Here is a 26,643-nt window from a genome sequence, read left to right on the forward strand (position 1 = left end):
AGGTTTCTGGACACTCAAAGCCGTCTGTGCCTCAGGGCCTTTGCACTTGCTGTCCTTGCTGCCCGATGGCTCAGCCCCTGCACGGTCTCGTGGCCATCCATCTTGTTTCGAATGCCGCTTCTCAGAGGCCTTCCTGCCCACCACGGCTGCTGGCCCTGCTCTGTCTGTCTGCACTGCATGGGACGGCCTGCCGGGGACCCTCCAAACCGGGACCTCTGGACTTCCTCCCATTGCTTAATTCTACCACGCTTCGGCCAATCCCTGTTCCTGCTGGGGCTTCTAGCAGGGGACCCGCGACGCTCCAAGCACGCCTCATCGTGAAAAAAACACACCAAGTTGGAGACTGCGAGCCTGCTCAGGTCTCTGGTCTGTGCAGTCGGGGAGGAGCAGGCTTGCTCTCTGGGGCCCCATGGGGCAGAGGGGCCGGGGCTGAGCCACGTCTGTCCCGCGCAGGCCTGCTCCTGGTCCTGTTCCATTGGCGGCAGGGTCCCTGGATTCGGGGGCTCTGGGGTCTCCTCTAGGAGATACAGCAGCACAAGCCACTCCCTCTTCCCACCAGGACATGGTTCCCCCTCGCCTGGTGCCCATTTGGCAAGGCCAGGCCTCCCCCAGGACACCCCCCACCTGGTGGAGCCCCGCCTCCCCCTCTAGGCGCCAGCCTCAGCCCTGGGGGCTCTCCAGGGGCCTCTCTTGCTTGGGCCTTGGGCTGGGGGGGGCACTGACTCACATCAGGTGCACCCTCAGCCCTGCCTCCCGTGCCCACTGCGTGCTCCCACGGACAGGGAAGAGGGGGTGGGGCGTTACTTGGCCCTAATTCCTGGGACCTCCTTAGGAAGTGGTCTACCTAGTGGCGTCTGTCCAGTTCCAGGGTGACCGGGCTGCCACCTGCCCAGGTCCCCTGGGTGGTTTCCCGTAGGCCTTCCTTTCTGGAACCGACCACACGAGGGCAGCAGCTCGGCCTTGCTCGTGCCCCAAACTCCCAGCGTGCTGCTGGAGGAGACCCCACGGTCCGATGGGGTGGCTGCCACGGGCTCAGAGGCGGCACAGGAAGAGAAGGGGGCACGAGGGCCTGCCGCTGGCTGCTGCCATGGGCCTAGTCATCCCGGTCATTGCTTCTTGCTGTGACCTTGAGGAGGGGCAGCCTGTCAGCCAAGATCCTGCCGGCACCCCCGGTCCCGCCAGCCAGATTTCACTGGCTCCTCGTCCGTAAACGTGGCTCGCCGCTGCGAGGGCCACCTCGGCTAAGACAAGGCGGGCAGGCCACAGGAGGCGCCGCCAGCACTGGGGCAGAGCCCAGGCTACACAGGGCGAGAGGCTGCAGGAAGCCGAGGGTGATGGGGAGGTCGGGTGCCAGGCTGCGCGGCGGCCGCGGCTCTGAAGGCAAAGGCAAAGGCAGCCCTGCGGTCTTTAATCAGGGCAGGGAGATGATGAGAGCAGCGTTTTAGGCAGATTAACCTGGCGCAGAGGCGGGACGGAGCAGAGTCTGGCTGAGTGCAGGGAGTGACGGCTGCTGCCCAGTTCACAGAAGGGCCCCTGGCTGGCCGAGCGCTCGCTTCCCGGCAGCCGCGAGAGGCTGGGCCCTTCCCCCAGCACCCTGGGCCGGGCCTGGCCAGCAGAGGGCGCTGTGGCCTCAGCGACAGCAGCCGCTTCCAGGGAGCCCTGGCTGCAGGACAGGCCGCGAAACCAAGCCTGGTGGAGACAAGGAGAGGGCCGTGGGCTCCAGCCAGGGGGCTGCGCGGCAGGGCCAGCACTTGGACTGCGGCTGAGCCTGAGGGTGTGGCTTTCTCTGTGAAGGGGCCTTCAAGGAGCCTGTGCGCCCAGCCACGTGCTACACGGGGTGGGCAGCATTGCCCTCCACACAGCCAGCCACCACAAAGGGAGGCCGCCGGGCTCGGAGCAGAGCTCCTGGGATTGCTCTGTGATGGGCGGTGCCACAGCAGCCTAGGTGCAGCCCAGAACCAGGGCTGCCCTGGCCAAGAACGAGAGGAGCCACCGCTTCTGGGTTCTCTGCTCCCTTTATTGAGCTGTTGGGGTGCTCTGGCAGCACAGGGGGCGAGTCTGCCGTTCTCGTGCCTTCCACGGGGCCGAGCCCGCGGCGGGGTGCCCGGCAGCACCGTCCGCCCGGCCCTCACACCAACGCCCGGAAGGTCTCCACCTTCTCCCGGTACAGGCGGTGGAACTGCTGGGCCAGGCAGTGGAACGGGGCCTCGTAGTTCTCCTGCTCCTTCTGCAGAGAGAGTCGAGAAAGCCGCGGTGTCGTTCTCGCATGGGCAGAGGGCCAGCTCTGCTCGCTCGGGGCTGCCCACACTCGGCCTCCCCCTGCACCCTAGGTGAGGGCGTCGGGCAGAGAGGCACCACCCACGGCGGCCAAGGTGCTGGGGCCGTTCGGACAGAGCTGGATGCCGGACGGGGGTGAGACAAGGCCCTTTCTCACTTCGTCTGGACTCAGGGTCCGGAGGCCAACACAGCAGGTGCCGGCCAGGAGCCCCACGCACCAGAGGCAGAGCCCCTGTCCCCAAGGGTCTCGATGGGAACCGGGTTGGTGTGGGGACAGGGCTGTTTCTGGGGGGAGGGGCAGGGCACCCCCCCCCCCCGGTCTCCGTCGAGTCGTTGTGAGGCTCTCAGGAAAAAGGTGGAGGCCCCGGAGGAGTGCAGAGCCCGGAGCTGGCGGTCCCGACGGCGCGGCCAGGAGAGCTCACCGGGACACACCGCACACCACCCCCCACCCGCTCAGGTGCCAGCCAGCAGGCTGCAGCAGGGGGTGTGCACCTGGCGCGGGGTAGGGGGGCGACATCTAGGAAGCCCTGCCCCATCATGGAGCACAGGTGGGGGTCCCTGCAGGTGCACTGGGAAGCAGCAGGTGTAGTTTCTGTCACCATAAAGGAGACCCGGATGGAGCTCCCGGCTCTGGCTTGGTTTACACTTAGCTGCTGCCAGCATTTGGGGGAACGATCCGGCAGGCGGAAGACCTGTCTGCCTTTCAAAGGAACCAATGCATCTTTCTAGAGGATTCTCTTCCTTCATTTGGAAGGCAGAATGAGAGAGAGAGAGAGAGAGAGAGAGAGAGAGAGAGAGAGAATCTTTCACCCACTGGTTCATTCCCTAAATGGCCACATCAGCCAAAGACAGGCCAGGCACAAACATGAGCCAGGAATTCCCCCGGGTCTCCCCCACGAGCACACAGTCCCGTGTGCTCCAGAAGTGGAGCAGCAGGGACTTGAACTGGCGCTCTGATACGGGACGTGGTGCTGGCCCTGCAAGCAGCAGCTTAACCCGCTGGGCCTCAATGAATGAATCTTCAAAAATAAACAAACAAACAAAACCCAGAAGGCAACGGCGTGAGGCAGGGGCCCGAGCTGCTGGCTGCACTCCGGTAAAGCCACGTGCAGCCCGGGCACTCGGGAGTGGCTCAGTAGATGAGATCTCCAGCCGCCTCTGCCTCTCGAAATAAACGTTAAGCAGACAGAAGCTGGGCCGAGCGCGCTGCACCCTGTACGCGAGTGCCTGGCTGGAGTCCCAGCCACTCCACTTCCAACCCAGCGTCCTGCTAACGCACCCTGAAGGCAGGGGTGACGCTCCAAGGACTGGCAGGCCGGGATGGAGTTGCAGGCTCCTGGCTTTGGCCTGCTCCAACCCTGGCTGTTGCCCAGGCATTTGGGGAGAACTAGCAGATAGAAGATCTCTCTCAGGCCGGCGCCGCGGCTCAATAGGCTAATCCTCCGCCTGCGGTGCCGGCACACCGAGTTCTAGTCCCGGTCAGGGTGTCGGATTCTGTCCCGGTTGCCCCTCTTCCAGGCCAGCTCTCTGCTGTGGCCCGGGAGTGCAGTGGAGGATGGCCCAAGTGCTTGGGCCCTGCACCCCATGGGAGACCAGGAGAAGCACCTGGCTCCTGCCTTTGGATCAGCGCGGTGCGCCGGCCGCAGCGCATGGGCCGCGGCGGCCATTGGAGGGTGAACCAACGGCAAAGGAAGACCTTTCTCTCTGTCTCTCTCTCTCACTGTCCACTCTGCCTGTCAAAAAAAAAAAAAAAAAAGCTCTCTTTCTCAGATAAAATGAAAATAAACTGACACGAAGGCTGCAAGGTGCTTCTGCTCCCCTGGGCCAGCAGGGGCAAGCAGTGCCGGCCTGGGGCTGCCCGCCCGGGGCTCTGCGGGACCGGGAGGAGGGCAGCCGGTGGCCACATGGTTAAGGACGGTTTGGGATGTGAACAAGGCATCCACCACAGCAGGTGCACCTGGACTTCTGAAGGGATCCAGAGGGCTCCCCAAAGCCGGGTCTAGGGAGAACTCTACGAAGTAAGGAGTTCAGCACCTGGGAGCCTCAACAGTCACCAGGAAGCGACGTCAACTGGGCCACTTTCCGCCGCCACAGGGCCGCCCGAGCCAGAGACCCGTGTGCCACATGACGTCACATCTCCGGGGTTCCGTGGCTCCAGTTCTCTCTTCACCTGCACACTCAGGGAGGAGCCACCCTCTGCTCCATTGCTCTGAGACCTGACACAGGTGCAGCCGCCTGTGGGGCTGTTAGGGCGCTTATGCAGGTACCGTGTGCAAAACCAGCGCACACGGCAGCCTCCAGCCAGCGCCAGCCCCTCCTCCCTGCACTGCCCCAGCCTCATCCCAGGACTTGGTTTCTGACGCTGGTCCAACCCCTCAAGGTGATGAACAATGTGGTTTTCAACATTTTTAACGTTTGCTTAAACACATGCTTTGATGTCTTGGTCTGCACATTTCAAGATCCAGGCTGTGCTGGGGAGGGGAGGCATCGCAGCGGCCGCGAGACCACGGCTGCGGATTCGGGAGGAGTTCAGGGAGGACAGGACGGGCAGGACGCTGCGACCCGCCCGCGTCTCGGAGGGCATCTGGCTGCATTTCCTTTTGAATCACGGCTCGCTTACCGGAGCTGCCAGTGCTATGACCGTGGCAGGGGGGACGTGTTAGCGTGCAGGGTTAACGCCACGAGCTGCACGGAAGCCCCCTCCCCACCCACCGCGACACCCGGACACCTGCACCTCGCGGCCCAGCGGCTTTCGCGGCAGCTGGGTTTTAACTTCTGAGTTCCATCAAGAGTTCCGGGAAGTCCCGGGATGGGTCTCGGGGTGAGGGGCAAGTTCACGGGCGGGAACCCAGGAAGAGGGAACCCGGGACGCTGCTCGCCAGGGGCGCCACTGAGGGAGCCCTCGGTGTGGTAAACGCTCAGCTGGAACTTCCTTAATTCAGCGTCTGTGGCCACTGGACCAGGGGCAGGGGTGACATTCCTCACTGCCGGCTACGAGTGCAAGGGCTCAGCCGTAAGGGTGCAAGTGAGACCGCCAGGGACGTTCATGCTGTAAAACCAGCGGCCACTCACTGAGCACTTAGCAGACTGTGCCAGGGCTCTGGCGTCACCGTCTTAATCTCGCACCTACAATCCAGGAGGGCGCTGCCGCATTTCCCTTGCTTCCCAGGGGCAGACGGAGCGCCGAGTGGCTGAGTGCCACGCCCAGGGTTCCCCGGCTGGCTCTCGACTGGCCGCAGGAGGGCAGCGCCACTCTTAAGGCTCATGTCGTCACGGCACCCCACAAAGGCAGTGCCAGGGGCTGCAGCAGAGTTTGGGTAGGGAACGACCACCAAGGCCCCGGGCTGGTGCTGAGACGGCCGTTTCTAGGCGGGGCCTGGGTCAGCTGCTGCAGCTGGCCATGGGAAGGCCAGGGCTGTAGGGCTCACAAGCACCGCCAGGGGGCAGAGCTGGACAGCCCAAATCCTGTCGCCCTTGAACTTCCCACTCCAGCTTGCTGGAGGGCACTTGGTGGGCTGGAGTCACCCCGGGGCGCAGCAAGTGGGGGCCAGCTGCACTGATGGCATGAGAAGCCAGGGACCCCAGCCCCGGCTGGCTCTGTCACCCGTCACGCTGCCTCGGGCCAGTCACTGCGGCTCCTCCACGCCCACCTGGGGCCTGTGGGGCCAACACTGAGTGTGCGGACGCGGGGGAATCAGGTGCCGCCCCACCCCAGCCCAGCCGCGAGGGCCGCCATGGAGCCACAGCTCCCCTGGGGCTGGCCGGCTCCCGTGGTTGACGTGACCTGTGAGGATTTCTAGTGCGCGGGGGGAAGGATCTGGGCTAAGAATGCAAACATCAGCTCCACGCTGGTCTCTGCGTACCTACGGCGGCGAAGTGCGCGCCCCCGCCCCCACCCCTGCGGGCAAACTCACCACGGAGGTCTCCAGACACTCCAGGCCTTGGCTCAGTGCCCACGCCTGGGCCTGGGCGGGGTCCACGGCTCGTCTGCTGGCCAGGTCTGTCTTATTCCCCACCAACACACCTGCTCCAGAGAAGCATCCAGAACACACGGCACTTAGCTGGGGCACGGGCAGCGCGGCGCGAGCGAGCACGCGGCCTCTGAGGGACGTGCGGCACCTTGGGAGAGCGGCTCCCTGGGCCGGGGCCTCTCGTGCCGGCCCCCCAGGTGGGCTTTGCTTCTGCGTGGCCTTTTTTCCTGGCCATCACGAGCTCCTGTGTCCCCGGTGCACAGGGCGGCAGGGCCAGGTGTGTGTGAGCCAAGGGGGCAGTGTAAAACGGGCATCGATGCTGATCCAAGCCCGGGCCCAGGCAGAGCTGGCGGGCGAGGCAGCTTGGCCCCCAGCAGCCCCAGCGGCACGCACTGTTGAGCCTGTCTCCTGGGTGGGAACGAGGAGGACTTGCTGATTTCACACAGCGATGAACACTCAGTGGACTGAAGGCCCTCAGCGGTGAGGCCGGGACGCGCACGCTGCCTGTCCCCCAGGCCCAGGAGGGGTCCTCCCCGGGCTGGCCTTCCGGGAGCAAGCGTTCTTCCCCCGAGTCTCTCCCACAGCCCCGCTGGGGGGCGGCTTTGCTCCCCTTTTGTAGATGTGGATGGCCACTCAGAGGCGGGGCCACTGCACAAGCAAGGCCGTCAGAGGCCACGCCCTCAGTGCCCCCTGGCACCCAGCCACCCTAGCAACCCCCTGGGCCCCACAGCTGAGGGGCCGAGGCCCGCCCGCAGCCCCTACCTGGGAGGGAGACGCCGGGGGCCAGGGAGCGTGCCTTCTCCAGCCACCGGCCGCAGCTGCTGAACGACTGCTCGCTGGTCACGTCGTACACCAGGCACAGGACGTCGGGACTCTCCCACTGGGCGTGAGGGTGAGAGGGGGCGCGGGTCAGCGGTGTGGAGGTGGGGCTGGGGGAGGAGGGGGCCTTCCCAGGGAAGGGATGAGGGTGCCAGGGCGTGAACCGCCCTGAAGGGGGCGTGAGTGGGGACTGGCCACACCCCCAGCAGCAGAGCCGGTCACCAGGCTCTGACATGTCCCTCCTGGGCAGGGGCGGGGTGGGGGGGGGCGGGGGCGGGGGGGGGGTGCTGTGCAGTCCCAGTCTGGAGCTGGGGACCCAGGTTCCTGGCTGCAGGGGGGCTGTTCTCCATCGGGAGGATGTGCGTGCACCTGCCGCTTGTTCCATTCTCCTCTCGCCCAAGCCCTTCTCCAAGGCCCATCTGCCCCCGCTGTTCCGCCCTTCAGCCTTGCAGCCCACCTGTCTTCTTCCTCTCCTCACTGGGACCTGGGTGCCGGCTGTTCTATGCGCCAAGGGCTCTCTGTGCTCCCCCGGCAGCGCAGCGGCGTCCACAGCAGCCCTACCCCAGACCTCACCCACAATCGGGCAGGCATCGGGGGCTGTGGCTGCACTCACAAGGGCGGCTCAGAGAGCCCCAGGTCACCCTGGTCTCCTGCACGGGGACAGCCTGGCTCATTGTGGGGACGCCGGGACTCTCCCAAAGCATGGAGGAGGGATGCTCTCTTCCCCTGGCACCCTGGCAAGGCCGGCCCCCACTCGGCTCCGGAGCGCCCACCCCCCACTCACAGGGCCTCACCGGTTTTCCAGGTGTCTCGGGGGAGCTCCGACTGAGCCAGGAGCTCTTCGGGCAGCCAGGCCCCCGAAACAAGCTGACTGCCCCAGGGGCACGCGGGAAGTGCCTAGGACAGTTCCTGATTCCAGAATCCCCTCCTCCTCCTGGGCCCCGGCGAGAGGAACCCCCACCCAGGAGGCTTTGCGGCTGGGGGCTGATAAGAAGAGGGGGCCCAGAGTGGTGGCTGCAAGGACGGAGCCACATGGCACCAGGCCCCGCCCCTGACAGCTGCTTGGGAAGCGGCATGAATCGGCACACAGTGCGCCCTGTGTGACGTCATCATCGGACCCACTTCTCTTAGACAACAAAAGGCCGCAGCAGGCAGCTTCCATGAAAATGTGGCCTTCGTGGAAGGCAGGGGAGGGCTCTGGGGGAGCCCAGCCTTCTAATTAGTTCAGTGAGGCAGTTACCTGGGGAGGTACGGCCGGACAGGTAGGATCAACCCGGGAGGCAGCGGGCGCCCGGCCCAGAGCAGACCCCCGTGGGATGCCCCCAGGAAGCCCTGGTGCCCCCACCCCAGGAGGCCTGCGCCTCATTTTAGGGCCCTTAGGCAAGTCCCTAGAGGGACGGACGCAGCAGGTGTGTCCCAGGAGGCTTTGCGGCAGGGTGCTTACAAGAAGGGGGCGCCCAGAGCAGGGGCTGCAAGGACAGAGCCACGTGGCTTCTGGCACATTTGGAACCCGGCTGGTCCAGAGCTGGGGTGGGGGCCGGGGCTGAGAAGAATGCCCCGTAAGGAATCTCGCCCCCGCAGTTTTTCTCAATGGCCACCGTGCATGTTGGTGGCTGAGAGGGGGAGGGCGGCAGTTAGGAAAGGGGCGTGCTACTTGCCAGCTTATCCAGCATGTCTGAGAACAGCTCCTTGCCCGCAGAGTCGAAAATGAAGAGCTCCTGGAATTGGAAACATGCGTGCTGACCATGCCTACATGCGCGATGCCCTTGGCGAGAGTCACGGCTGGTGCTCGCCTTAGCCCCGGGCACACACACTGGCCCCTGGGTGCGAGGAAGGCGGAGAGCAGAGCAGCGACCCCCGGACCCCCGTCGCAGGCCACCCAGCCCTCCCCGCCCCTTCTCACCCCTCCCACTTCCCACCTGGGGGAGCAGAACGCTACGCAGGCCACAGGGGCTCTGCTTTCCAGAGGTCACCGTGCTTTGCTAACCAAATGGATTTTCAAGTCTTAAAGAAGCCCTGGTGAGGTCTGGTGGTGGTGGTGGGGGGGGTGTGTGTGTCAAGTAGGCTGGGCCGTCCAGGTTCTGGGATGGCTGAGGGGCCGCCCACCGGGATGGGGGGCTAGGGATGACCCTTCCCGCCTCGCCCCCACCTCACCCCGCCCAGGGGAGGCTGTCCCGGTGCTGCTGCCCCCGAAGCCCCCCTCTCCTCGCCCTCTGCCCTCCCCCTGCGGGTTCTGACCCCAGCACCCCCTGCATATGGGCGCCGGAGCACCCGCCCCAGCCTTTCCCACCGCATCAGGGGCATCCGGGACATATTTTTGCTCATGGGTTTCTCCATGTATATAATATATATATTATATATTATATATATAATTTTTCTTATTTGAAAGACAGAGACAAAGAGAGACACAGCTGGACAAAAAGAGATTTTCCATTCCCTAGTTCACTCCCCAAATGCCAGCAACAGCCTGGGCTGGGCCAAGTCAAAGCCAGGAGCCCAGAGCCCCACACAGGCCTCCCACGTGGGTGGTGGGGACCCAGGTGTCTGGGAGACCACTGCTGCCTCCCAGGGTGCGCACTGGCAGGAAGCCGGGCCAGGCCTCAACCCCAGGCAGTCTGACATAGGATCTGGGTGTCCCAGGAGACAGCTTAAGCACTGTACCAAATGCCTGCCCCACCACAGATCTCTAGAAGGGATCCGTGTCATGGCCTGTGACACTGGCAACCCACATGGGCACCGGTTTGAGCCCTGGCTGCTCCACTTCTGATCCAGCTCCCTGCTAATGCACCTGGGAAAGCAGCAGAAGATGGCCCAAGTCCTCGGGCCCCTGCACCAGCATGGGAGACCCAGATGAAGCCCCTGGCTCCTGGCTTTGGTCTGGCCCAGCCCTGGCCATTGTGGCCATCTGAGGAGTGAACCAGTGAAGGAAGCTGTCTCCTTCTCTCTCTAACTCTGCGTTTCAAATCAATCAATCAATCTTGATTTTTAAAGGATCTAGGAAAAGCTACAAGTCCTCCCGCAGGTGCGCACACACGAGCTTCCCATCCCACCACTCAGCCGGAAGAGTTCCCGGATGCACCCAGAGGTGCAAGAACCCAGATGCTCACTGACAAGCTCTCTGGCGGCAGGGCCCACACCCCCGAACTCCTCCCCTGCTCGCCCTCAGCTCATCTGCCCCATGTTCCCTGTGTCCCGGATGCTGTTCCCAGGTGCATGGACGAGGCCGGGGCAAGTCCTCGCATGGCAGCACTCCCAGGGAGGGGCCCTGAGCCCAGGTGGAGCAGCGCTGGGTCCCCTGGTGGGGGTGGGGGGAGGCCACCACTCACCACGCTGTCGCCCGTGTCGGGAATTGGCACCGTCTTCACCACCAAGTCCACCCCCGTCGTCTGCCATGAGCACCAAGCGCGTGAGCATGGAGGGTCGGGGGGGCAACAGGAGGAGAGGATGAGCACCCCGGTCCCTGGAGGCTCCCCCCCCCACCCGCCTTGGTGTTCGCGGGCAGTGTGGCAGCTAGAGCAGACCTGCCAGGCCCCTCCCCTCCATGCCCGGGAGCGGGCCTGGTGACCACACGGTGCCCTGGGCAGCCCGCTCGGCACATGGCCCCCCACCCCATGGCACCGGCCCCCGCGAGCAGCGGTGGGGGAGGGGGCTTCTCGGTGGCCCCTGCTCCACAGCCTTCATGCGGCTCACCAGGGTGTAGTTCTTCTGGAAGTGGGCCCCGTCACTGCGGAGGGTCTGGGCCAGGGCAGTCTTGCCCACCGCGGGGTCTCCTGTGAGGTCAGGGCAGGGGACGCCGTGAGTTCTCATCAGCCCCGAGAAGCTCTGGCCCCAGACACCGGAATGCCAGTGGCTTTTCACCGATGACGTCCTGGGCCTGCGTGGGCTCTTGTTCGGAGGTCGTGAGCAGGGCAATGGGCTTGTGAGACCCTAAATTCACGGCGGGGCGGGCGTCTGGTGCCGCGGCTAAGCTGGGACTCCCACAGCCCACACCGGCGTGCCTGGTCCAGCTTCCGCGAACGTGCGCTGAGACAGCAAGGCGTGACTCTCGCAGTAGGTCCCTGCCAGCCCGCGTGGGAGACCCAGACGGAGTTCTGGGGTCTTGGCTGTGGCCTGGCCCAGCCCTGGCTGCTGTGGGCACAGGGGGAGTGAACCAGTGGGTGGAAGGCCCCGTCTTTCTCCCTGCCCACCCCGAAACCCGTGTCCAGGGGACCTTCTCCACCTGCCCGGGCTCCTCCTCGCAGCCTCGCCACAGCCCCATCGCAGCAGGAACCGTTCCCGCCAAGCTGGGCTTCTCCCAACGCTCTCTGGCTGGTCAACAGCCCCGCACAGGGACGCGGCGAGCCTGGGATCCCACCCGGGAGCAGTGGGGCCTGGAGTGCTGCCCGAGCTCGCCAGGTGCCGCCGGCTCTCTCCGCCCGTCTCTACCTCCCCATTCGTCCTCCTGAGTTTTGCACCCATGACCCCGCTCGGCCGCCTGCTGGCCGCCTGTTTTATTTGCAGTATCTTCCGCACCTGCAGAGCCACACCCTGGTTCCCAGCCCTTCGTCCATCCAGCCCCAGACAGAACCAGCTCTCGACCCTCAGCGCCGGCGCCCCTGCACCCTGTGTGCCCACTGCCTGCTGAGGGCTGGCCGCTCTGTTCGCCTCCAGTTTAGGCTTTTCCCACCTATAATTCCCTCGGAAGACAATTCTTGGACGGCGCATGGCACTGCGCTTTAACTCCTCCAGGTGTGAGTGAGCTGTTCGGGCCTGGCTTCCCTATCTGCCCCACGTGGACGGGAAGCAGCGTGTCCCATTCGTGCGCCCACGCCTGCCTTCCCCGCCGAGGCCGCTGCCATGCACCTCAGGGGACAGATGAAGAGGGTGGGAGAAGCAGGTGCCCTCCCCTCCAGGCCCCTCCTCCCCTGCAGTCGGGGCCCACCGCTGACCCAGCCCTGGCCCACAGTGGGGACCGGGGCCGGGCACCACCGTTCTTGGAGCACAGACAGCTCTCCTGCACGCCCTGCCCGCACCCAGCTGCCCGCTCCCGCACGCGGCGGCAATGGGCCCTCCCGACGTGGGACAGTGCCCGCAGGTCTGATCTGCTTCACCCCCAGCTGTCAGGCGGCGTCACCTGCTCCTACAGGACACCTCCTGCGGTGGCTGCGAGGAGGCGAAACCACTGCTACCCACATCGGCAGAGCAGCAAGCTGACAAGTGCAAGGTCAAGCACTGAGAACCAGGGCGCCGTCTGCGGCAGCAGCGAGGCGCGGAAGGAAGGAGTGAGTTGTGCGGCGGGCGGGCTTCCCGAGGGTGACGGCGGAGGCCACCGTGACCCCGGACCTGCCAAGTCCAATGTCTGTTCTTGGTTCTCATCATCCTTGACAGCTCTCAAGGGCATGAGGCAGCCCGACGTGACCCTCCACCCTGAGCCCTGGCCCTGTGGTCTCAGGGCCCCGGCGCTGGCCAGAGTCTCCTGCCACTCTGCCCACTCCTCGGCCCCCACGTGAGTCCTCGGAGCTCTGAATCATTCTCACGGCCTCGACCCTCAAGGCCTCCCTGCTGTGCTTGGTATTCCCAGCACCCGTGGGCCTTTACCCAACGCGTCTGTGCACAGCCAGGCTCCCGGGTCCCTGGGGCTCTGCACACCCCCACGCCGCGTCCTCACTGCCCCCTCCCCTATCCAGCAGTGGCCCTTCCCTCTCTCACATCCTCTGCTGCATCTCAAGCCCACGCCCCCGCCCACACCCCACACCTGGGGGTCTCCCGACACTGCCCCCACCCACACCCGGGTGTCTCCCGACACTGCCCCCGCCCACACCCCACACCTGGGCGTCTCCCGACACTGCCCCCACTCACACACCCCACACCTGGGCATCTCGCGACACTGCCCCCACCCACACCTGGGGGTTTCCCGACACTGCCCCTGCCCACACCTCACACCTGGGCGTCTCCCGACACTGCCCCTGCCCACACCTCACACCTGGGTGTCTCCCGACACTGCCCCCACTCACACACCCCACACCTGGGGGTCTCCCGACACTGCCCCCACCCACACCCCACACCTGGGGGTCTCCCGACACTGCCCCCGCCCACACCCCACACCTGGGCATCTCCCGACACTGCCCCCACCCACACCCAGGCATCTCCTAACACTGCCCCCGCCCACACCCACACCTGGGAGTCTCCCGACACTGCTCCTGCCCACACCTCACACCTGGGCATCTCGTGACACTGCCCCCACCCACACCTCACACCTGGGGGTCTCCCGACACTGCCCCCGCCCACACCCGGGTGTCTCCTGACACTGCCCCCGCCCACACCCCACACCTGGGCGTCTCCCAATACTGCCCCCGCCCACACCTCACGCTGCAGTGATGGCTCAGCTGGTTGGGTTCCTGCCGCCCACGCCCACGTGGGGGACCTGGATTGTGCTCCAGACCCTGCTGCTGCAGGAAGTGAGTCACAGTGACCTCCCCCCGCTGGGCCACTGAACTGCAGTGGCTGCGTGAGCCAAGGGGCCGCGGGGGTCTGCATCCCAGCTCTGAGGGCTGCTAAGCTCCGGTGGCCCCACCCCTGCCCGCTGCCTGCCCTTGGCCCTCCATGCCTGATGAGCCGTCCCCGCTGAGGGCTGAGTGCGTTGTGGTCTCCACCAGGCCTCGGGTAGGAAGGCCCACCAGCAGGCCGCTCTCTCCTCCCCGCCTCAGCCGCCCTGTGCACAGCACCGCCCAGGGACCCTCCCAGGGCGGCGCCCTCCTCCCGGCTCTCGCGCAAACCGCAGCGATGCCCGCCCGCCAAGCCTGCCCCGGCCCACGGCCCAGCTCTCACCAGCACACAGTCTGGGCTCTGCACTCCCGCTCTCAGCCCAGGGCCAGCTCCGTCCGGTGCCCCAGTCCAAGTCCAAAGCCTGCCCATTATCTGCCAGGCAAAGCCTGGTGTCCTGTCTGTCCATCCCCAGGCGGCCGAGGTGCGTCCTCCCTGGAGGCACCGTCACCATCCCCTGCGTCCCGAGAAGCAGCACGTCACAGCACCTCAGGGTGCAGACTCACGACCGATTCCGTCACTTGCTAGCTGTGTGACTGTGGGTCAGTCCCTTAGCCACTCTGTGCCTCAGCGGCCACAGCCATCCAACGGGCCAGCAGTAACACCCGCTTCCTCAAATTGCTGGGAAGATTTCGTGAGTTAAAATGCACAGCGCCTGGCATACAGTAGGTGCTGCTTAAATGTTTCCTAAGAAAACACAGATGAGCACCAAGTGTGCTTTGCTCACGTGGTGGGAGCCAGAACCAGCCACACGAGGCATTTCTCGTGTTAAGAAACTGGCGCAGTTTTAGCCAGGTGGCCGCATGGCCCAGCTACCTGAGCCAGGCTCCACCCCCATCCTAATGGGATTCACTGCTTCTGCTTCCCTGCCCGCCCTCGGGCAAAGTTTTAAAAGGGCCTGTTCTGAACACGTGCTCTCTTGGTTCTGCTCTCTAGTCTCCTCCTCTTCGTCTCTCTCCTCCCTCCTGTCTCTCCCTTACAGTCTCCTTCTCTTTCCCTTCGCCGCCCCTTCACTCCGGTCTGTTGGGTGTTCCCCAATAAACCCTTTCCCTTACTCCAGTGTTCTGTGTGTTTTGCGACGGCTGACATTAATATATAACATCTCGCCGGCGCCGTGGCTCACTAGGCTAATCCTCCGCCTTGCGGCGCCGGCACACCGGGTTCTAGTCCCGGTCGGGGCACCGGAGTCTGTCCCGGTTGCCCCTCTTCCAGGCCAGCTCTCTGCTGTGGCCAGGGAGTGCAGTGGAGGATGGCCCAGGTCCTTGGGCCCTGCACCCCATGGGAGACCAGGAGAAGCACCTGGCTCCTGCCATTGGATCAGCGCGGTGCGCCGGCCACAGCGCACTGGCCGCGGCGGCCATTGGAGGGTGAACCAATGGCAAAAGGAAGACCTTTCTCTGTCTCTCTCCCTCTCTCACTGTCCACTCTGCCTGTCAAAAAAAAAAAAAATATATATATATATAAAACATCTCGGGTGTCTTGATTCGTGTTTGCTGCGGATCAACCTCTCACGGGCACCTCCGCCGGTCCTGCAGCGCAGGGGCTGGGCTGAAGCGGCCCTGCGCTCCCCGTGCAGGACGACTCCCAGGCAGCAGGTGCCCAGTGGCGGCTGTCGCATGAACACCCTTGGACTGGTTACGGGGGAGAAAAAACAAAGCCGCACGGGTTAAGCAGCGGGCCCGGAAGAGGTGAAAGGAAAGAGAAAGCCAGCGATGGTGCGTGCATGTGTGTGCTTGCGTGTGCGTGTGCGTGTGCGTGTGCGTGTGCATGTGCGTGGTGGGAAAGGGGGCCAGGCTGAGGCCTTTAGGTCCCCGGACACTTCCAGGAAGAGAGGCCTTTGGGGCCTCACGGGCAGGCTGCAGACTGAAGGCCGGGCTGGGGTTCAGGGTCACTCCCGCTCCTGCAGGCGGCGGCTGGACCGAGTAGAAACGTCAGCCTCGGGAGCAGGGGCAGAGGCGGACACCGGGGCCGGCGTCGTGGCACGGGCTAAGCTGCTTGATGGTGCCGGCGGCCCACAGTGGAGCGCCAGTGAAGGTCCTGGCTGCTCCCTGCTAATGTGTCTGGGCCCCTGCCACGCACCAGGGAGACCCGGATGGAGTTCCAGCCTCCTGGATTTGGCCTGGCCCTGCCCCAGCTGGGGAGCGAGCCAGTGGATGGAAGATCTCTGCCTCTCCTCTCACTGTCACTCAGCCTCTAAAAAGGAGGACGGGGAGGAGGAGGAGGAGGGCAAAATGAGAGACACTGAAAGCCTGGGCTGGGAACAGAGCCCCGGGAGCCAGACCACCGGGTCTGATCACACAGTGTGCGGCTCCTGCTGTGTGACCCTGTGCATGTCCTCCCCTCTCTGGGCCTCTTCCCCTCTAAGTGAGGAGGACAGTCCCGCCCAGGGGGAGAAGGGTTGAGAGTCCAGCATGGTGCTGGCGCCCAGAAACCACTCCAGCGGGCAGCTCGATTTGAGAAGCAACAGGAGGAGGAACAGTCAGAGCCGCCCATTCGGAGGAGAAAGTAAACTGTGGCCAGCTCATCCCGAAAGCAGACATGACGGAGCCGGCGAGAGGAACAGCCCAGTTATTTCTCGTACACAACACTGCCTCCCCTGGCGCTCGGGGCAGCCACCTCCCCTGAGAACCCCTAATTCTCCAGCCCTAACATGAGCTGAGTTAGGCTGCCAGGCACCTTTCCGGGGGACCCTTTTACTTTCAAATCAGGAAAGTCATCCCCAACATGATCATCTCATCTGAGCCTGCAGTGGGTTAACCTGCCGCCTGCAGTGCCGCCATCCCCCACGGCTGCTCCCGTTCCGATCCAGCTCCTTGCTAACGCGCCTGGGAGAGCAGCGGGAGACAGTCCAAGTGCTTGGGCCCCTGCGCCCACGGGGGAGACCAGGAAGAAGCTCCTGGCATCAGCCTGGCCCAGCCCTGGGCCTTGCAGCCATCGGGGGAGTGAACCAGCCGATGGAAAATTGATCTGCCCCCCTCATCCCCCCCCCCCCCGACATCTAACGCTGACTTTTAAAAAGGAGATTCTTTTCTCCATACAATTTCTTGCCGCTTCTTTCCTGAGCTGCTTGGGGAAGCCCGGGGAAGCTGCAGGTGTGCGCAACAACGCGAGTTAAGACCCGGGGGTGGAAACCCTGGGTCTGAGCTGGCGCCGCCCCTCTCGGTGCCTCAGGAGGAACAGGCCGAGGGTGGACGAGGCAGCGCCGAGGCCAGGGCGCCAAACCGACAGGACGCATGGAGTGATGACCGGCCAAGTCCCCCACGCCTCGCCCCGCCGGACAGCGCAGGGTTCGGCTGACCGCTAAGCCTGCTTCCTGACCGCGCCGGGCCAGGCCGACGGGGCTACACAGGTGCTCTGGGAGGCAACTCCTCCCCGCCTAACGGATTTTACTGCCCCAGCCACTGCAGGAGAGCGGAAGGGAAGGGACAAGAGCTCCCACGACGCCGGAGCCGCTGTTGGAGCGCGAGGCCGCCGACTCACCGGCCAGGATGCACTTGGCTGCCAGCTTCACCATGGTAACAGCCGCCGCCCCGGACCCGAGAGGGGCAGGGCGGCTGCTCGGGGCCCTGCGCCGGCCTCTGATGGGAGGTGGGTGGGAGGGCCGATCTCCGCGGCCTGGATCTCCTGGACAGGGGCTGGGGGCAGTCAGCGACGCCGGCGGTGGGCGTGCGGGCTGGAGGGGGGTTCCTGACGGGGCCCGGCTCAAGGCTCCAGAAGCAGCCAGGGAAAGTGCAAGCGAAGCGACGCGACCCCGGAGCGCGGCCCAGCCTCGCAGCCCCAGACCCTTCGCGTCCGAAGTCCCGCGCCAAAGGTGTTTGCCTGGTAACCACCGCCCCTAGTTCCGCCTCCGCCGCTTCCTCGCTGACCCTCGATTGGCTGTCACCAATACTCCCGCCCCCCGACAGCTCTCGGAGACCCAATGGGAGGAGGGGGAGGGACTAATCGGTTCCTTTTGAGAGACAATTTGTAGCAGCATCTGCTCTTCAAGTTCATTCCGCTTGACTCTGAATGGGTTCAGGTTATGTCAATCAGCTCTGTCTCCCGCCCTCTCTCCGCCTTTGCTTACAGGGAAAACAAACTCCAACACCAAGTAGCCAAAGCGCTGATGAAAGAAGCTTTCTGATTGGTCAGAGGTTGGCTTGGCCCATCTTCCAGAGAAATGGGGATTCGCGACAGCCCCCTGCCCTGCTTGAAGTGGGTTCGCCCTCAAGGGGCCCGGCTTCCGGCCGTCCTGAGCGGCGCTTGCGCAGTCGAAGAGGCGGCAGCAGGGCCTGGGAGCTGGGGGCGTGGGGCATTTCGGTGTCGCGTCCGGGTCCCGGGTTGGAGGGATCGCGGCTCCAGGAGCACCACCACGTGCACGCCCTGTGTCCCCAAGGGACCGTGCTTTAGAAAGCCCAAGGACGGTGCGCGCTTGAAACCGAGCCCGTGGCGGCGTTTGACGGGGGTGGGGGAGGCGTGTGACCCCCGGGCCGCAGATCCCTGCCCGCCGCCCGGGCAGGCGCCCCCAGCCCCAGCCGCAGCCCCCGGGGGCCCGGGGCGGCAGGTGCCCTTCGGAGCCCTCCCTCTGCTCGCTGGCGCCCGCGCTCTCCCTAGCGTGGGGTTTCAGCCCTGGACCAGGGTAGCCAATGCGGATAGCCTGGGATTTTCTTCCGCGGGGTTCACCCCTGGTGTCCTGGTGACACCTGTCGCTCCATCCAGTGCTCCTGCCTGATGGTCTTCGTGCGACGTCATGTGGGTCTGCCGCGGGCACCCGGCCAGGATGCGCAGAGCTCTGGGCTTCTGGCCCCTTACTTATTTGCGTGTTTGAGAGACACGGACACTCCCCGAATGCCTGCACTAGCCAGGGCTGGGCCGGGGGGGGGGGGAGCCGGGAACCAGGAGCTCCATCCAGACCTCCCGTGTGGGTGGCAGGGACCCAGGCACTCAGCCGCCATCGCTGCCTCTGGGTGGCGTCAGCAGGTGGCTGGACCGGAGCAGAGCTAGTGCTCAACCCAGGCTAACCGGCGTGGGCGGCGGGCGCTCTTCAGTGACATCTTTTTTTTTTTCCCTTCATGAAGCAGTTTGTTTCGCCTGGGTATAAAAAGTTACTTAGATGCGATTATACATCCTTCCATTTATGCGATGTTGTGTTTTTCCATATAATTTGCTAAGTGGCATCTTGACCGCTCAAACCCCTGCCTCCTCGTCCCCCTTCTTGCTGGCCCCTCTCCAGGCCAGGCTGTTCGCTGCAGTGACCGCCCTTCCCTCTTCAAGGACCGTACAAGGTTAAGTTGATGCCCAAGGTCGCACGGCTGTTGAGTGGCAGGTCAGGAGTTGTTTGAACACCGGGGACGCTGCCCCGTTCCCTGTCACCCTGGAGAGCGAGCGTCTCCCCGAGTTCCCTGCTGGGGAGCCCGGGGCGCCAGGCTCGGGCAGAGTGCTTTGCACCCTCCCTGCGTAGCCACCGCTCCTACACCAGGGAAGTGGAAGCTGTGGTCCCTTTAATTTCTCAGGCCAGGGAGCTGGGGTCCCTGAGGGAGGCCAGGACTCTAGCACTATCAGCCAGGAGCGTAGCCAGCCCGCGTCTCGATGCTTGCTGGGGCTGATGGCTTCCCATCACCCCGTGTTCTTGCCCTGGTCTCATTTAGAAGCTGTTCATGGTGGGCGGGGCCGTGGCGTAGCAGATAAAGCCACACCTGCAGCACCGGCCCTTGTGTGGGTGTCCGGCTCTCTGCTATGGCCTGGGATAGCAGTAGAAGATGGCCCAAGTCCTTGGGCCCCTCCACCCGCGTGGGAAACCTGGAAGAAGCTCCTGGCTCCTGACAGCCCAGCTCAGGCTATGGAGGCCATCTGGGGAGTGAACCAGTGGGTGGAAGACCTCTCTCTCTGTCTCTCCCTCTGTCTATAGCTGCCTTTCAAATAAATAAATAAATCTTACAAAGCAGCAGCTGTACATGAGTGCTGGCTGCGGGCCGGGCCCTTTGCCGCTGCTGGGGCCACGGAAGGGAAGAAGGCAGGGTCCCAGGCCTCGTGGTGGGCACGCCAGGGCCACGCGGGTGTGGAGGAGCCAGGAATCTATTTTTGTCTGCCATGCAAACGGACTGAAAGGGAAGACAGGGCAGCCGTGGGGAGACCTGCGCCGGCTCGGGGCCGTCCGCGCAGCCGGGACCTCTGGTGGAGAAGAGGAGTCAGCGAGGAGCCGTCACCAAGGCTTACGTGGGCACAGGTCCTCCTGCGCCTGGAGGAGCGCGCCTTGCCCTGGCTGGGGGAGAGGGGTTGGGAAGGAGACTCCGGAAAGGAGGCCTTGAAGAAGGGCTGGAAGTTTACACGGTGGACGCGGAGGGGGGGGCCCCGCCGGGGCTGGGTGGGGCCACAGGCAGGGCACACAGTGCGGGCATGTGGAGAATGGCAGGTGCCACTCTCTGGGTGTGAATGGGAGACCGGGTCCCACCGGGTTAGCCAGGACCCGGGCAGGCGGAGCCACACGGGCGGGCACAGACAGTGGACAACACTGGCCAGAGAACCCTTCTGGGGGGAATCTACCCAATGAAGATGGTTTTTGAAATGGGAATGTGGTTTTTTGTTTTGAGAAAGAGAGCGAAGCACTCCCCCGCACTGATCCACGCCCCACGTACCCAGGATGGCTGGGGCGGGGCTGGGGCTGGGGCTCCCGCGTGGGCGGCACTTGAGTCGCCACTGCTGCCTCCCAGGGTCTGCATTAGCAGGACACTGGAGCCAGGGCTCGAACGTGGTGCTCTAATACGGGGAGTGGGCAGCATCTTAGGTGGTTATTAGGCCAAGAGCCCACCTCTCCCCAAAAGTCTGTTGAGGGATGACCAAGCGCTGGGATGCAGAGGGGCAGGTGGGTGCTCAGACAGTGGTCACATAGGACTGTGTGGTAAGCAGTGGTGCTGTGACCCACGGACCAGAGCATCAGCCTCACCCGGGGAGCTGTTAGAAATTCAGGTTCCCAGGCCCCAGCAATGGGGGTAGGGCCAACGGCCTTGCCACAGCCTTCCTTGTGACCCTGGTGTCTGTAGGTGGTGCCAGGATTCACCTTAGCCACCACATCTGCTTGTCTTTGTGTGTCAAGGTCCCCGGAGCCTTCCTACCCCAGGGCCTTTGCACATACTGCCCGCAGCAGGACTGCAGGCCTCTTGCTCTCATGACCTTGGATCGCTGCCTCAAGGTCACGTCCCCAGGGAAGCCCTCCCAGGCACCCAGTGTATAGCATCGCCTCCACCCATCAGTCTCAGTCCCCTTGCCTCTCTGCTTTCCTGACAACCCTCTGTTCAACCCCGGACAATTGTCCCTAGTTGGTTGCCTATTTGTGCAGTTTCTGTCTCCCTCCACTGGAAGGCGAGCGGCATGAGAACCGGGGCCCAGCATGACACACTCAGGGCTATTTTTAAACTGAATGAATGAATGGATTTCTTAGTGTTTGCCCGTGTGGTCATTCATTCATTCAACAAGCACCCGTTGTTGAACACTGAGTCTTGGGCAGGCCGGGGGCCTGTTACTGGGAGAGGTGTAGCCTTTGGGTACAGGTAGCCCGGGCCCGGGGCCTCTCCCACCTGCTGGCTGCACGCCCAGCTGGACCCGCGCTCACTCCGTGCAGGAGGAGGAGGAGTTAACAGTTTGGGTTTGGCTGCACGCGGGCTGATTGCAAAGCAAGGGTCCAGGGAGAGTGGGGTGGGGAGGCAGGCAGCTGCCGATGGTCGTTCCCAGGGACTGTTCAATCATCGTGGGGTTGAACGCCTCCCAACAGCCCTGACGAGCAGCCTGCGTCGGAGCCGCGGCCCGGTGCCAGCCGCAGCCGCAGTATTCTCCGCACAGCGCCAGGGCTGGCGGGGGCCCCCAGGGAGCCTCCTCAGGGCCCCATCACTCTCAGGCTTTGTAGGGTTGCTGGGTGCAGGACAAGCCCCTTGGGGAAATGAGAGGTTTGGGGACATAGGTGGAGAAAGGCGTCCGAGGCCAGGCCCAGAAGGTGGGGTGTGGGGGTGGGGAGCTGCAGGAACGGAGTGTGCATGCCGCAGGCTCTCTGCAGTTTTGGGGTAGCCGATGCTTGGTGGGGTGGGGTGGGGGTGTTGGGAGATGTTTGCTGGCGTCGCTGGCCCCTGCTAGAAGCATCCGTCTTTGCTGAGACAACCACAGATGTCCCCAGGCGTTGCCAAGGTCTTCCACAGAGGACAACCGCCGGTCGAGACGACTGGACTCCGTGGTCAAGGATTTGGACTTTGAAAGTGAAATCAGGCGGGACTCACACTGTCTGGGTTTGGTCCCTGCTCCCCTGCCCCCAGCTCCTCTGTGCCTCAGTTTGCTCACGCCTGCTCCCGGGGGAAGCGGCCTGGGACACGCCGGCCAGGTGGGAGGGCCCAGGCCTGATGAACAGCGTGTCAGGCGGCTGTGGCGCCTGGTACATGGCCTTCTCGTGGTAATGACTCGGCCGTGCGTTTTCCACTGTTCACGCGGGTCCGGTTGTTTACGACGTCTCCGCGGATGCGGTGCTTGGCCATGCATGGCCGCCTCCATAAAGGGCAGAGGAAATGGGGCTGACGCACCCACCCACCGTGTGCCTGGAATGCAAAGTGGCCGCCGGAACCAGGGCCGCGGCAGGCACGGAGGCCGCCATGCCTCGCTCCGTCAGCAGGGGGCAGCAGCACCCAGGTAACTGCGGTTGAGCGCTGGACCCTTCAGGTTAACTTTGCGGCTGCTTTTACTTACAGTTGAGCCAGTCGTCCCCGCCACAGCCACCCGAGGCCTTGTTTAACAGGCTGCGGCAGCTCATCCACAGAAGCCGAGAGCAGCTTTTCTGGAACGTTCCGACTTTTGCCCATTTGCTGGCTGGCAGTGGGCTGCCAACTCTCCGGGGCGTCTTGCTGGAGGCACAGGGCCTTGGTTCACATCCCAGAGTCTAGGGCTGCTGAGTGCTGCTCCTGGTTTGACCATGCACCTGCCGATGTCCTTTGCTGGCCCCTCTCCCACATGTACGGCAGGGCCCACCAGCCCTCCCAGGTGCACCAGCAAGGAGCCAGATCGGAAGTGGAGCAGCCGGGACTCAAACTGGTGCCTTCATAGGGGATGCCGGCCTCACTGACGGCAGCTTAACCCTCTATGCCACAGCGCCGGCCCCGAGAGTGATAATTTTGCACCTCTTGCCAAGGTTTGCAATTTAAAGACGGAACAGCATGCACAGAGCCTGTTGCCTCCGCCCCCCCCCCACCCTTTCAGGTTTCCATCTGCACACGCTCGCCACGCCCTGCTGCAACATCTGGGAGCTGGAGCTTGGTGGCCCCCACGCCGGTGGAGAAGAGCCCTGGACATCGTCCCACCTGGGAAGTGGAGGGGCCCTTCCTGACCTGACCACGGCGCACAGGCGGGCCAGGCAACCCCCAAAGCCCAGTAGGGCCTCTTGCAGTGTGAGCAGGTGCTGGGCTCCTCCTCATTCTTGAAGGGGGAGCTGGACAGACCCAAGGCAGCCCAGAACCGCTCCACTTCTCCCCTCCAGGGCTGTGTGCCCGCCGGTGGCCGTGCCCGGCTCCAGCAGAGGGCAGAGGGACCCCAGGCTCAGCTAATGCAGTGAAGTGAGGTGCCCACATCGTGAGTACAAAGTGAGACCGGGGGCTGGTCTGGTGGCACAGCGGGTTAAGCTGCTGCTTGTACCACCAGCATCCCATAAAGGTGCTGGTTCGAATCCTGGCTGCTCCACATCTGACCCAGCTCCCTGCTAGTGGCCTGGAAAAGCAGCAGAAGATGGCCCCCGCCTTGCATGTGGGAGACCCAGATGGAGCTCCTGGCTCCCAGCTTTGGCCTGACCCAGCCCTGGGTGTTGTAGCCATGTGGGGAGTGAACCAGCAGGTGGAAGATTTCTCCCTCTCTTTCCCTCTCTGCCTTTGAAATAAACCTTGAGAGAGAGAGAGAGAGAGAGAGAGAGAGATACTGGGATGGTGGGCATGCAATCTTCTTTCTCCCAAGCTGGCTCCTGCTTACTGGCTGGGACCTTGGGTGACTGGGCAACTTGGTCGAGCCTCTCTTTCCTCGCCTGTGAAATGGGGCTAATGATAGGATCAAGCTCAGATGGATGCAGGGATTACACGGGGTTTTGCAAGGCAAGCACTGGGCACAGGCGCAGAGCAAACGCGGAAGTGGCGCACCTGCTGCTACGGCTCCGGGGCACGCTGCTGCTGAACGGCTGAAGAATTCCAATGTACTCTTATCCCTCGTGGGAGACAGGACGCTTTCCTCGCAGGGCACCCGAGATGCAGGCAGCTTCCCTGCCGTGGGAAAGAAAGTGCTTACGGAAGCAGTTTATTGGGGCAGGAGAACCGGGCTCATTCCCTCTGTGCTATTCGCATTCAGGCAGGATCTTTCTAGAAGCAGAGAGAGGGCTGGCCCCAGGTCCCCTGCCAGGGTCTCTCCGGCGATGCTGACAAGGTGGTGTTTTGTGATGATTATGCAAGAAGCCTTCCAATAACTGACCTCCGCTCCAGCAGAAATCGCCGTGGGCTTTGCAGAGCTGCTGGGGCGTAGCGATTTCTCGGCTGGCGCTGGCTGGCCCGGCAGGTTTCCCAGCCGCCCCTGGAATTGTCTCCGCGGCGCTCGGCACGACTGAGTGCTCTCTGCTCATTTCTCGAGAGTTCACAGATGCAAGCGCGAGAGGAGAGGGTGACAAGTGGCTTGAGACCCGCAGAAGTGGGAGTGGGAAGAGAGGGGAGCAGGCTGCTCGCTGGCACGCGGCCGAGCTGGCGCCGCAGGCAGCGCGGTGAATACAAACAGCCTGAGATCCTCCTGGGCTCCCTCGGCCCTGTGTTCAGGCACCTGCAGGGTGGGAGCGGCTCCTCCGATGCTCTCCAACACTGTCTCCCTTGGCCTCCTGCCCTGGGCTGCAGAGAGCCTGCTTTCTTGTGTGTGTCCCTAGAGACCAAACTGCTGTGTTTGTAACCCCATGGGCAGGGGCAGGGGCAGTGTCCCCTGGGCTCCAGGCTGGGTGAGCTGGGGTTAAGCCCCTCCTCCGACACTGTCTGGGGTTGAGGTCCTCTGTGAGGACGCGAGTGCAAGTGGTGGCCCCCTTGGGGAGGGGACCAAAGCCAGCAGGGGCGCAATGATGTCACAGCCCCCTGGGGTCAGTGGGCGCTCAGTCCTGCTGGAGACCGGGAGACCTGCGTGGAGCTGGTGTCTGAGTCCCCGCAGCCAAAGGGGACAAAGGGGGTGTGTTCTGAGTCTGACTCAGCCCCCACAGCAGAGGGAGGGCGCTGCTCTGGGCAGCTCTGCTTTGCCTGGGCAGGCACAGGGGCGGGGGCTCCCGCAGCAGGAGGCTCTGTCTTCAGGGTGAGGGGCAGCGCCCCCTTGCGGGATGTGTCACGACCCTCCTTGCCTCGCTCTGCAGGGAGGCTCGAGGTCATGGGTCCTGGGATTGAGGGAGGGGCCGGGAAGGACCCGGCAGAGCAAGGGCCCTGCGGCATGGCTGTTCCTACCCCAGAGTGCTGGCGCGAGCTAGGAAGGCCCTGCCCTCGCACTTGCCCCATGAGCCCCCCCTTCACCCGTCAAACGTCAAACGCCCGCCTTGGATCCCACGTCCTCCAGTTTCCTAGGTGATGACCCCTGCCCGGCGACTTAAACTACAGACTTTCATCCACCCACAGTTCCAGAGGCCGGAAGGCTGGGGTCCAGGTGTGGGAGGGCTCGGGGGGAGGGGTGTCTTGTGGCTGCTGCTTCTCAGCTGGTGGCAGTGTCACGCCAGCTTCTGCCCCCAGCCCCTGTCGTCTTCCCATGGCCGCTCCCCTTGTGTCTTACACGGACACCTGTCATTGGATTTAGGGGCCGCCCGAAACCAGGATGGTCTCATCTCAAAATCCTTACCTTTTTTTTTTTTTAAGATTTATTTTTTACTTATTTGAAAGGCAGAGTTACACAGAGAGAAAGAGGGCGAGGTCTTCCATTTGCTGGTTTACTCCCCAAATGTCTGCAACAGCCAGGGCCGGGACAGGCAGAAGCCATGAGTGGGGAGCTTCTTCCAGGTCGCCCGTGTGGGTGCAGGGACCCAAGCCCTTGGGCCATCCTCTGCTGCTTTTCCCGGGTGCATTAACAGGGAGCTGGACCGCAAATGGAGCAGCCGGGACTTGAACTGGTGCCCCTCATATGGGATGCCGGCGCTGCAGGCGGCACCATAACCCACTACGTCACAGCAGGGCCCCCAAATCCTTCCCTAATTGCACCCACAAGGGCCCGTATTCCCAGGGAGGTCCTGGTCTAAGGTTCTAGGGGCCGTGTCGTTGGGGGGGGGTGCTGTTCCAGCCACTGTGCTGCATTTCGCAAGTTTTCTGTAGTCACCCTGGCATTGCTCAGGGTTATGGCGGCCTCATGTACCAAGCCCAGCCGCTTAAGCAGCCGGTTTTCCCGTTAGAAGCACTGGCCAGGTCCCAAGCACTCTCCAGGTCCGGCAGTTTCTAGGCCAGTAGGAAGGCATGAGGGAGCCATCGGGGCCCGGGGCTCCCCCTGGTGGAGGCGGCCATCGCTGACTGTGTAATCCTGGCAGCTGGAAGGCGGTTCCATGCCTGGGCACTGAGCGAGCGTCCTTCACCCTCCTGTAGGAAAGCCAAGGCCTCGGGCTCAGAGGGCTGCTTCCCTGGAAGCCTCCTGCAGGCCCGCGGGGATGGATGTGCCCAAGGCACGTGTGACTGCGTCTCACAGGACGGAGCCGTGTCCCCTGGGGGACTCAGGGAGTCCCTGCCCTGATAGGTTCTGATGGACAGAAGGGTGAGCTTTAGAGATGGGCGGGCAGCGGCCATGGGTAGTGGGCAATCACGCTACAGACGGTGGCGCCTTAAATTCGGGCTGGCTTCCTGGTGCAGCGGGTGAAGCCTCCGCTTGTGCCCCGGGCATCCCACACTGGAGCGCTGCTTTGCGTCCTGGCTACTCTGCTTCCAATCCAGTTTCCTGCTAATGTGCCTGGGGGGAAGGCACCAAGTACCTGGGCCCCTGCCAACCATGTGGGAGACCCGGATGGCATTCCAGGCTCCTGGCTTCAGCCTGGCCCAGCCCCAGCTGTTGTGGCCACTTAGGAAATGAACCACGG

General features: G+C 63.8%; 1 protein-coding gene across 2 annotated transcripts; it reads right to left on the reverse strand.

Moving 5' to 3' along the window:
- Window positions 1–1,996: 1,996 nt before the first annotated feature.
- Window positions 1,997–17,447, reverse strand: IFT27 (intraflagellar transport 27). 2 transcript variants are annotated; one of them, XM_008257077.4, is made up of 7 exons: window positions 17,070–17,447; window positions 10,758–10,837; window positions 10,394–10,453; window positions 8,726–8,785; window positions 7,011–7,128; window positions 6,192–6,301; window positions 1,997–2,227 (listed from the first exon to the last, which is right to left on the reverse strand). In XM_008257077.4, exons 1-7 carry the CDS (start codon window positions 17,101–17,103, stop codon window positions 2,129–2,131), a joined length of 561 nt encoding a protein of 186 aa, XP_008255299.1. In that variant the 5' UTR covers window positions 17,104–17,447; the 3' UTR covers window positions 1,997–2,128. The 2 variants fall into 2 exon arrangements, with proteins under 2 accessions (XP_008255299.1, XP_069908984.1); XM_070052883.1 differs by lacking the exons at window positions 8,726–8,785; window positions 10,394–10,453; window positions 10,758–10,837; window positions 17,070–17,447 and adding an exon at window positions 7,862–8,282.
- Window positions 17,448–26,643: the final 9,196 nt, after the last annotated feature.

This window comes from Oryctolagus cuniculus, chromosome 11 (assembly GCF_964237555.1).
Source record: "Oryctolagus cuniculus chromosome 11, mOryCun1.1, whole genome shotgun sequence".
Lineage (NCBI taxonomy): Eukaryota > Metazoa > Chordata > Mammalia > Lagomorpha > Leporidae > Oryctolagus > Oryctolagus cuniculus.